We start from the raw sequence: 12046 nt of genomic DNA, 5'->3' as shown, positions 1-12046 counted from the left end.
AAAAACTGGCATATACCTTTTTTTTTTTTATTAACGGAAAAAAAAAAAGAAATTAACACAACATTTAGAAATCATACCATTCTACATATGCACTCAGTACTTAACATCATCCCATAGATGCATGATCATCGTTTCTTAGTACATTTGCATCTGTTTAGAGGAACTAGCAACACAACAGAAAAAGATATAAAATGTTAATATAGAGAAAAGAAATAAAAGTAGTAATAATAGTAAAAAAAAAAAAAAAAAACCCTGTAGCTCAGATGCAACTTCATTCAGTGTTTTAACATGATTACTTTACAATTAAGTATTATTGTGCTGTCCATTTTTGAGTTTTTGTATCTAGTCCTGTTGCACAGTCTGTATCCCTTCAGCTTCAATTACCCATTATCTTACCCTGTTTCTAAATCCTGCTGGACTCTGTTACCAAGGACATATTTCAAGTTTATTCTCGAATGTCCGTTCATATCAGTGGGACCATACAGTATTTGTCCTTTAGTTTTTGGCTGGACTCACTCAGCATAATATTCTCTAGGTCCATCCATGTTATTACATGCTTCATAAGTTTATCTTGTCTTAAAGCTGCATAATATTCCATCGTATGTATATACCACAGTTTGTTTAGCCATTCTTCTGTTGATGGACATTTTGGCTGTTTCCATCTCTTTGCAATTGTAAATAACACTGCTATAAACATTGGTGTGCAAATGTCCGTTTGTGTGTTTGCCCTTAAGTCCTTTGAGTAGATACCTAGCAGTGGTATTGCTGGGTCGTATGGCAATTCTATATTCAGCTTTTTGAGGAACCGCCAAACTGCCTTCCACAGTGGTTGCACCATTTGACATTCCCACCAACAGTGGATAAGTGTGCCTCTTTCTCCGCATCCTCTCCAGCACTTGTCATTTTCTGTTTTGTTGATAATGGCCATTCTGGTGGGTGTGAGATGATATCTCATTGTGGTTTTGATTTGCATTTCTCTAATGGCCAGGGACATTGAGCATCTCTTCATGTGCCTCTTGGCCATCCGTATTTCCTCCTCTTCTGGTAGGTGTCTGTTCAAGTCTTTTTCCCATTTTGTAATTGGGTTGGCTGTCTTTTTGTTGTTGAGTTGAACAATCTCTTTATAAATTCTGGATACTAGACCTTTACCTGATATGTCATTTCCAAATATTATCTCCCATTGTGTAGGCTGTCTTTCTACTTTCTTGATGAAGTTCTTCGATGCACAAAAGTGTTTAATTTTGAGGAGCTCCCATTTATTTATTTCTTTCTTCAGTGCTCTTGCTTTAGGTTTAAGGTCCATAAAACCGTCTCCAGTTGTAAGATTCATAAGATATCTCCCTACATTTTCCTCTAACTGTTTTATGGTCTTAGACCTAATGTTTAGATCTTTGATCCATTTTGAGTTAACTTTTGTATAAGGTGTGAGATACAGGTCTTCTTTCATTCTTTTACATATGGATATCCAGTTCTCTAGGCACCATTTATTGAAGAGACTGTTCTGTCCCAGGTGAGTTGGCTTGACTGCCTTATCAAAGATCAAATGTCCATAGATGAGAGGGTCTATATCTGAGCACTCTATTCGATTCCATTGGTCGATATATCTATCTTTATGCCAATACCATGCTGTTTTGACCACTGTGGCTTCATAATATGCCTTAAAGTCCGGCATCGCGAGACCTCCAGCTTTGTTTTTTTTCCTCAAGATGTTTTTAGCAATTCGGGGCAACCTGCCCTTCCAGATAAATTTGCTTATTGGTTTTTCTAATTCTGCAAAATAAGTTGTTGGGATTTTGATTGGTATTGCATTGAATCTGTAGATCAGTTTAGGTAGGATTGACATCTTAATTATATTTAGTCTTCCAATCCATGAACACAGTATGCCCTTCCATCTATTTAGGTCTTCTGTGATTTCTTTTAGCAGTTTTTTGTAGTTTTCTTTATATAGGTTTTTTGTCTCTTTAGTTAAATTTATTCCTAGGTATTTTATTCTTTTAGTTGCGATTGTAAATGGGATTCGTTTCTTGATTTCCCCCTCAGCTTGTTCATTACTAGTGTATAGAAAAGCTACAGATTTTTGAATGTTGATCTTATAGCCTGCTACTTTGCTGTACTCATTTATTAGCTCTAGTAATTTTGTTGTGGATTTTTCTGGGTTTTCTACGTATAGTATCATATCATCTGCAAACAGTGATAGTTTTACTTCTTCCTTTCCAATTTTGATGCCTTGTATTTCTTTTTCTAAAAAAACTGGCATATACTTTTAAAGTGTGAATTTTATAGTGTGTAAATTATATCTCAATAAAGCTATTATAAAACAAACACAATAAAAAGAAAAGAAAAAGCTTAGGCCAGGCTCTCTGCATCCTAGAAACATAAGTTAGTTATCTGATGCCAGTTTATGTCAGCACTTCAAGGGTAATAACTGTTGAGTAAAGTGGTACTCAGCACCATGCCTAAACATAGCGAACAATTAAATTGCTATTAAAAGAATGAATATTATAAACTAAATGGAAGAATCTTGGATATAAATTATTGCAGAGATATAAGGCTGAAATAAAAGCTATTAGAACTAATAAGAGAGGGCAATAAAGTAGCCAGTTTAAAAATAAATATGCAAACTTTAATATATTTTCTGTATATTTGTAATAACCGAGTCATAAAGTATAATGAAAAAGAATATTTTAATAAAATATGTGATTATAAATAAATGATAAAAAGATATAAAATATCTTTATAAGGTATAAAATATAAATATCAGATATAAAATACCTAAAAATAAATTATCAAGAAATGTACAACAGCCCATGTTGGAAAAAACTGAAAATTTTATCAAGGAACATTAAACAAAACTCGAAGCTGTATTATACTCATGGTTGGGGAGACTTAATATTGTAAAGATATTACTTCTCCCCCAAATGTAACCATATATTTTATGTAAACCTCATCTAAGTCCACTGGTATATGGGGAGAGAAAACTAACAAACGGATTACAGACTACATATAGAGAGGGAAAAAAGTAAAAAAAAAAAAAAAAAATCAAGAATAGCCACGAATATTTGGAAGAGAGGAATTTTGGTGGGAATTTGCCATACCAAAGAGCAAAGTACATTATAAAGCTACATTTTCACATATATAGCAGACACATCATGGAATAAAATAAGAAAAATGCTATTATGTATTGAGCAGTTATTCTGTACTTTGTGGGTATATACATAATTTAATTATCATACCCTATGAGGATATCTGTTGTTATTATTTCCATTTAAAAAATAAGAAAACCAAGACTTGCCCAGAATTATAGAACTATGGGTCAGAGCAGGAGTTCACATTGTATACTATCTGATTACAAATTCAGCGTTCTTAATTCGCGAAGTTTAATTTTAGGAATTTATCCTTAAATAAATGAGATTTTGTAAAAATATGTAGCTATAAGAATGTTATTCACAGCATTATTATAAGAGCCAGAAATTAGAACTAGCATAAATAGCAAGTAGAAGGGCATTTGGTTAAGAAAAGTATGATACATATTTAAATTAAAAACTATATTTACCCATTTAAAATTGTGTGGAAAATGTTTAAACAGAAAAGTAGAATACAGTGTGATTCCATTCAAATATATATATATACAGAGACAAAAGATGGAGATTTAAACCAAAATATGATTTGCTTTGGGTGATAAAATTATGAATGATTTATATGTTCTTTCTGCTTATCAATATTTTAAAATTTTTTCAACAGTGAAATGTGTCTCTTCTCTAAAAAAAATTTTTTTCAATAAAATTATTGTTGTTTTAGTTTATTATTGTCATCCTTTCACTCTTCACCCTGTCAGGCTAGCTTAGCTGCACTTCCATGCTCCTCATATCCCCTCTGCTTCCCTGTATTCCAGTACTGGTTATAGTCTATTTACTTTTCTAACCCCGACCTCTATATCCTAGATGCCTGAACAATGCCTTGCTTAATGAATATTTCAGGAAGGAAAGATGGAAGCAGAGTTGGAATGAAGGGGAGAAGAACAGAGGAATGAAGGGAGAGAGGAAACCAACCTACCTAATTAAGAGTCTAAGGTTATTTTTTCATATTTAGGCCAGTTTCATTTCCCAAGATCCAGAAGTAAGTGGTGGGTAGTATACTACTTGTATAATTCTTTATTCTAATCCAGAAAATGGGTTAACCAGAAAAGAAAAAAGAAAAAAGACTTTGATCTCAGAACTGCTTACCTTTAAGTTCTGATTGTAGGGAACTGAAAGTATTTATTAAAGGAATTTACCTGCAAAAAAAGGTGGGGGTGGGGTGGGGTGGGAGGAGTGTTCCTAGATTTAAAGAAGCCAGACTAAATGTTTCAAAAAATTGCTTCAACAATGAAGACTATTTCAGCAGAAAAATGCTGCCATGCTACCCCTCATCCTCCTTTTCCTTCTATCCAAAAAGCCATTTTAAACAAAAGATTTGGCAGATATAGGAGTGTTGCCTGGTGCTGTTTTAGACTTCTCTAGGTAAAAGAGCCTAAGGGAGCAGGGACTGCCTGCTGGCCCAGCTGCCCACGTCAGGTATCTATTTAAACGTTTAATTTGCTTGGGGAAAAACGACAGAGAGATGAACCTAATGTAACTACCAGTGTTACTGTCCTTTGCAGGAAGGGGAAGAGTTTGTGAAGAAAATTGGTGGTGTTTTTGCCTTCAAAGTGAAGGATGGCCCTGGGGGTAAAGAAGCCTGCTGGGTGGTGGATGTGAAGAATGGCAAAGGGTCAGTGCTTCCTAACTCAGGTAAGTCAGTGGTGTTTTCATTTAAGAAGGAGCACAAGTTCACAAAGCCTGTCAGCCAGGAAACGCGAGTTTTTGTGGCCCAAAAAAGGTCTTGCTTTAGAGGTAAAGGCCTTTGTTAAAAAACCAGTAGGTTTTCCCTCCTTTGTGGGACATGACATCCAAGGGTGAAAGTCTCCCTGACAGCGTGAGAGATGACTCCTACCTAAGGATAAGTCCAGCCCTGACACGGTAGGATCAACAATTCCATCCTGACCAAAAATGGGAAAAGAAGTGTAGCTAATAAAGTATCAGTGGCTGGGAGAGTTCAAATAGAGTCGACAGGCTACTCTGGAGGTTGCTCATACAGAATCTTCACTTACACATTGCTACGTATCATAATTTGCCCAACCCCAACCAGGACCATTCCAGCCAATCCTAAAGAACACCTAGGGCAATATATAAGATTCCACAAAGGTTCTATGCACAAGAGTAACTTCCCAGAAACCTACAACCTCCAGATGGGTCCCTGGACCAGATAAGTGCTGTATTAGTTAGGGTTCTCTAGAGAAACAGAATCAACAGGGAACAGTCACAAATATAAAATTTATAAAAGTGTCTCACGTGACCGCAGGAATGCAGAGCCCAAAATCTGCAGAGCAGGCTGTATAGCCGACGATTCCGATGGAGGGTCTGGATGAACTCCACAGGAGAGGCTCACCAGCCGAAACAGGAAGAGCCTTTCTCTTCTGAATCCTCCTTATAAGGCTTTCAGTGATTAGATTAAGCTTCACTCATTGCAGAAGACATGCCCCTTTGGCTGATTACAAATGGAATCAGCTGTGGATGCAGCTGACATGATCATGATTTAATTCTATGAAATGTCCTCATCGCAACAGATAAGCCAGTACTTGCCCAGCCACTACTTGGCCAAGTTGACACATGAACCTGACCATGACAAGTCCTGAAACCTAGAGGGCCCAGCCTCTACAGAACATCAGATAGTTCCATCACCCTACCCCATATTAGTGACAGACCCTTCCAATATGAAAAAGTTAGAATGGCCATAGCCCAAACACCCCTAACGAGAGGAATAGAAAGATCAAAGGTGATGGTGGAGTCATACAAAAAAAATAGGATTTAACAAATGAATATGATTGCTGAATCATTAAATTGATATCTCTTCTAGTCTCCAGTATCTAAGAGCAGCTAGAAGTAAAAACCTAAACTTATGGAATTGTAACCCAGGCCAAACTCTGAAATATGTTCTCCAACTAATTGTGGTGCTGTGCTTTGAAATTTATTGCTTTTTTGTATATATGTTATTTTTTTATTAATTTTTTACTTTTTAAAAAATATAACAGCAAACGCAAACATTCTTAACTTATGATCATTCCGTTCTACATATATAATCAGTAATTCACAATATCATCACATAGTTGCATATTCATCATCATAATCATTTCTTAGAACATTTGCATTAATTCAGAAAAAGAAATAAAAAGACAACAGAAAAAAATTAATACATCTCATACCCCTTACCCCTCCCTTTCATAGATCACTAGCATTTCAGTCTAAATTTATTTTAACATTTGCTCCCCCTGTTATCTATTTTTATTCCATATGTTTTACTTGTCTGTTGATAAGGTAGATAAAAGGAGCATCAGACACAAGGTTTTCACAATTACACAGTCACATTGTGAAAGCTATATCATTATACAATCATCTTCAAGAATCATGGCTACTGGAACACAGCTCTACAGTTTTAGGCAGTTCCCTCCAGCCTCTCCATTACATCTTGACTAACAAGGTGATATCTAATGCATAAGAATAACTTCCAGGATAACCCCTCTGCTTGGAATCTCTCAGCCAAGGACACTTTATTTTGTCTCATTTCGCTCTTCCCCCTTTTGGTCGAGAATGTTTTCCCAATCCCTTGATGCTGAGTCTCAGCTCATTCTAGGATTTCTGTCCCACGTTGCCAGGAAGGCCCTGGGAGTTATGTCCCATGTAGGCACAGGGAGGGCAGTGAGTTTGCTTGTTGTGTTGGCTGGAGAGAGAGGCCACATCTGAGCAACAAAAGAGGTTCTCTTGGGCGTGACTCTTAGGCCTAATTTTAAGGCTTGACCTATCCTTTGTGGGGTTAAGTTTCATATGAACACACCCCGAGATTGGGGGCTCAGCGTATTGCTTTGGTTGTCCCCACTGACTTTTTTGTACATATGTTATTTTTCACAAAAAAGAAAAAAGAAAGTCAATTGTGATTGAAAAAAAAATACATACATATATATATGCCTTCTAGCCTCCTATATTCTGGAGTAGCTAGAAGGAAAAATCTGAGAGGATCATATGGTAGCCCATGACAAACTCTGGGATGTGTCCTGTAACTGCTTTTTGAAGAGTGCTTTGAAACCATTGCTTTTTTCTTTCTTTGCTTTGTATATATGTTATATTATACAATAAAAAAATTAAAACAAAACAACAGGTCCTTAGAACAGGAATAGATCAAAACTTTTCCTTCTAAGTGTTAAGATGCTCCGTCATAGAGTCAAAGCCTTGGCTTTGAAATCAGACAAACTTGGGTTCAACTCCTGCCACTCATAGATTCCAACCTTTGCGTAAGTTATTTAACTTCTCTAAGCCTCAGTTTTCTGATCTGTAAATGCATATAATAAATAGTTTTTATTTCATAGGATGGTGTGAGGATTTAGAGATAATGCTTATAAAGCACATGGATGTGGTTATATGCCTTTGGAAGACCTGACTAGACTCAGTTTACTTGCTTTGTAGTCTTTCTTGACTCCATTCCAGTCAGCTGTTGTCTTCATCACTTGTCAAAGTCACCAATGATTACTACATTGCTAAATTCAGTGATTAATTCCTAGCCTTCATCTTATGACATTAAGAAAAATGTCATTTCTCTTTTTTTTCTTACCTACTGGTCGTTTCTTTTTAGTCTCTCTTGCTAGTTTTTTCTCATCTCCAGATCTCTACACATGGAGTACTCCAAAGTGTAGTCATTGGACCTCTTCTCTTTTCTATCTTTATTTACTCTCTGGGGGTCTCATCTAGTCTCCTGCTTTAAAAACTACCTTAAAAAAAATCTTTACACTGATGATGTCGAGATTTATATCTTCAGGCTGAACCCATCCACCAAACAATAAGTTATATATCTACCTGTTTAATGGGTATCTCAGACCTAACATTGTAAAACTAAATTCCTGATCATCTTCCCTCGTCTTGTTAATTACATACTCCTCCCACTGTCTTCCTCATGTCAGTGAATTTTACATCTATGCTACCAGTTCTTCAGTCCACACATCTTGAAGTCATCCTTGACTCCTCTTTTTCTCAACACTCCAGTCTAATCCAGCAGCAAATCCTGTCCTCTTTCACTGCTATCACCCTGGTCTAAGCATCATCATCTTTTGCCTGGTTTCCCTGCTTCTACCTTTACCCCCCTACAGGTTCTTCTCCACAGTCCAGCCAGAATGATTCTTTGAACACTTGAGTTGGACTGTGCCCCTTCTCTACTCAGAATCCTCCAATGACTTTCAGCTCACTCAGAGTAAAAGCCAGAGTTCTTAAAATAGCGGCACATGATCTGGCCCAGTTTCCTCTGTCTTCTCCTCTCTCCCTTACTTACTCTACTCCAGTCACACTGGCCTCATTGCTGTTTCTTGGTTCAGGGGCTGCCTTACCTTCCTAGGGCTGCCATAACAAAGTACACAAACCCTGTGACCTACAAAAATGTATTGTCTTATAGCTCTGGAAGCTAGAAATTCTAAATCAAGGTGACAGAAGGGCCAGGCTCTCTCTGAAGTCTGTTCCATGCCTACTCCTGGCTTCTGATGGTGGCTGGCAATTTTTGGTATTCCTTGGCTTGTAGTATAGCTCAGTCTCTGCTTCTGTTGTCACATGGCTGTCTTTTCTCTGTGTCTGTCTCTGTCTCCTCTTTCTTATAATGACACCAGTTATATTAGATTAAAGGCCTGGCCTACTCCAGTATGACCTCATTTCAACTTATCTAATTCCATCTGTAAGAACCCTATTTTTGGTATGAGGTCACATTCTTAAGGGAGTGGGAATTAGGATTTCAGCCTATATTTTGTGGGGACGCTATTCAACCCATAACAGGGGCTTTCGACTCTGTGTCCTCTACCTAGAAACATCTTCCCCCATATATCCTCATGCCTAGTTCCTTCATTTCCTCTGGATCATTGCTCAAATGCCACCTTCTCTGAGACCTCCCCTCACCACCATTTTAAAAATCATGCCCCAATTATCATTCTCTGTCATCCTTTTCTGGTTTATTTTTCTCCATAGTATTTATTGCCCTCTTATATACTATATGATAATTTTCTTACTGCTTTGCTTACTGTCTGTCTCTTCCACTTCAGTTGTAAGCTCCATGCAGGCAGAGCTTTTTGCCTGTTACCTTCACTGCTGCATCGTCAGTGCCTAGAATAGTACCTGACACATGGCAGACCTCCATTAAAATAAATAATTTAAAAATGAATGACAATGAATGAGTGACACTTAACATCAGTAAGTGGTAGCTGTATTGTACTGTTAGATTTCCCCTGTTAGAGACAGCCTGGTGTAGTTTAAAAATACAGTGGATTAGGACCAGCATTTTTGGAGTGGGTTTAAATGCCACAATAGGAATTTTGAAAGTTATTTCAAATCAATCAATCTCTTTAAGCTTTTTAAGTAGAAAAGTGAAAGTCAGAACTGGGTTTAGGAGGATGAATTTGGTGTCTTAGACCTGATGAATTAGAAAGGGAGAGACCAGATGCAGAGAGCAGTTAGGAGGCTGGATGTTGTACAGTCTAAGTGAACAGAAGAGACGGCCTGACTGCTAGTAGTGAGAAAGGAAGGAGTTACAGCACAGATACTAGAGATATTTGAGGTAAAATTGGATGACCCCAGGAAGCTGTGTAGGAAGAGGAGGTCTATCAAAGATTATAGAGTTTTATTATTGATATCGAGGGAGGTCCTGAGGGAGGGGATGACATCAGGAGCACAGGTGGAGGGAGAGTTAGTCTTCGAATGGAGGGAGACGTGCTTCTTTCTGTGAGAGAATAGATAAGTATTCAGGGGCACTTCACGTTGGAGAGGAGGTTGGCTGAGCTCCTGGAATAGAGTTTAGAGCCCGGAGATAGGAGAAAAGTGCTGTTATGTGCACCATTGAATAAGGACTCAGCTAGAAATTCATGAAGTAAGAGCTTCTGATGTGAGCAGCATACCTTTGTGGTAGAAGGTTCCTGAATTATGTGTACAGTAGTCCATTCTTTTCCAAAATGAATAGGCAGAAAATGACTACATATTTGCATCCTGTGAGCTCCCATGCAGGGGCTGTAGGAACAAAAATGAAATGTTTCATTTAGATTCTAGCTTTTAGAAATAGAAAGAACCTTTAGCAATACAATAGTGCTAATTTTTTCTTAAGTTACTTGAGGATCCTATCATCTACGCAGATGTTAAAGTGATTTTTCTCCTTTTTTCCTTTTTTTTTGTGTGTGTGTTTGTTGTCACGAAAGAATACCCTTACAGAAAGTATTGAATAATTTTGGAAGAGCCTTGTCCCCTGCTCTCCCCACATTAGGTGCTCCATTCCAAGCCTGTGGGGATCTTACCTTGGGGCAGGACTTCTTCTGAAATTGACACTTGTTGGCAGCCAGGAATGGTATTGAAATATGGACTTTTACAGTAAGAGTAACCACTGGAAATTGCCAGCTCCGTTTACATGAACCAACAAATGACTGTTTGTTAGAGATTAGCTACGTTAAACCATTAATAACCTGTCCTAGTATGAACCGGCATCATAAAGAGAATTGCTAATTCTTTTGGCATGGCACACAGTGCTGAAAGATTTAGTTATTGTTAAGGCAGTAAGATGTTACTTAAAGTATTTCACTTGCTTATTCTCTTGAGAGTTTGGTAATGATTAGAGAGCCATATATTTTTTTACTGACAAATCTTTACCCATATACATGATGTACAATCAGTGGCTCACAATATCATTATACAGTTGCATATTCATCACCATGATCATTTTTAGAACGTTTGCATCACTCCAGAAAAAGAAATAAAAAGAAAAAACTCATACATCCCATACCCCTTACCCCTCCCTCTCACTGACCACTAATATATCAATCTACCCAATTTATTTTACCCCTTATTCCCTCTATTATTTATTTATCTTTTATCCATTTTTTTTTTTTTTTTACAGAAGGCTATATTAAAGGGGCTTTTAGATTTTGCGTATCTTCCATAATCTTTTCTTCTGCCTGGGTACCTTTTAGTGCCTTCTCCATGAATCCTGCCCCTCCCTCCTCTCCTTTAGAACAACTCATATAACATATATTTAGAAAGCTAATTTTGATGAACATGACACTTGCTATTCCTTTATTCTGCTCGCTCAGCATTTACTTGTGTTCTCAACGCTGCCCATTTGTGGGGAACATGATAACAAAAACCTCAGGCTCTCCCACCCAAGGTACAGTAGAATCCACTTACCAGGTGTAAACCTTCCCTGAGCCCTATTGTCTCATTTAGAAAATGGTGAGAATAATTTCTATCCAGAGAGTGGTTGTGGGATAAAGAGGATAATGTATGTAAAGCATCTGGCATAGTAAATGCTCAGTAAATGATTTCTTCCTCCCCAACCAATATGAATTTTGTTTGGACGCATTAGGCTTGTCCATGACTCCTCAAATGGGCTTGAGAAAGTGAGAGCACAGCAGGGATTCATCAGATGTTGATGAATTCATAAGGCCTAATTAAAGCTGAGCTGTTAGGAATGTTTACATCCTTCCTGTAACAGGAAGAGGCAATAGAACGTTTGGGAGTACAGGCTTTGTCAGTACTAGCTGTGTTCAGAGCTAGTTCAGCCACTATAAGCTGTGTGATCTTGGGCAAATTATCTGACCTCTCTGACCCTCAGAATGTTGTTGCAAGGATTAAAATGAAGCCATGTATGTGAAATGCTCAGGATAGTGAGAACTCAGTAAATACTCATATTGCGATAGCAGCAGCAGAATTATTTCCAAAAGTCACTTTTCAATGGCCAAAGAGTCCTTTCTTGGAATATTAAGATCAAATGCAAGTATAAAGATTTTAATTTGCCAGCTTTTTCGCACCTGCTTTTTTGATGTTTTGTATCTGCAAGAAAACTGGATTTTCTGTGTAAATTACTTCATTTTCCAGGCTTCAGACCATTTTTCCAGTTATAAAACTTTGTTAAGGGCAAAGGTGGCGTAGCCACTGAACTTTTGGTCTTTTAGGGAAACTATCCT

At 37.4% G+C, this 12046-nt stretch overlaps 1 protein-coding gene and 1 long non-coding RNA gene across 2 annotated transcripts in view; one reads left to right on the top strand and one right to left on the bottom strand.

The window, feature by feature from the left end:
• Positions 1 to 12046, bottom strand: part of LOC143674223 (uncharacterized) — a 60138-nt gene that overhangs the window by 28538 nt on the left and 19554 nt on the right. Inside the window, exon 2 of the long non-coding RNA XR_013170970.1 lies at positions 9995 to 10103. This is a non-coding gene — a long non-coding RNA (uncharacterized LOC143674223). The remainder of the gene's footprint in view (positions 1 to 9994; positions 10104 to 12046) is intronic.
• SCP2 (sterol carrier protein 2) overlaps positions 1 to 12046 on the top strand; it is a 177072-nt gene that overhangs the window by 156582 nt on the left and 8444 nt on the right. The window contains exon 14 of the mRNA XM_077149616.1: positions 4640 to 4769. Within this exon, the coding sequence (XP_077005731.1) occupies positions 4640 to 4769 (130 nt within the window). The remainder of the gene's footprint in view (positions 1 to 4639; positions 4770 to 12046) is intronic.

This window comes from Tamandua tetradactyla, chromosome 2 (assembly GCF_023851605.1).
Source record: "Tamandua tetradactyla isolate mTamTet1 chromosome 2, mTamTet1.pri, whole genome shotgun sequence".
Lineage (NCBI taxonomy): Eukaryota > Metazoa > Chordata > Mammalia > Pilosa > Myrmecophagidae > Tamandua > Tamandua tetradactyla.
The sequence above is the reverse complement of the archived record's forward strand: the minus strand, read 5'-3'. Positions and strand labels throughout refer to the sequence as shown.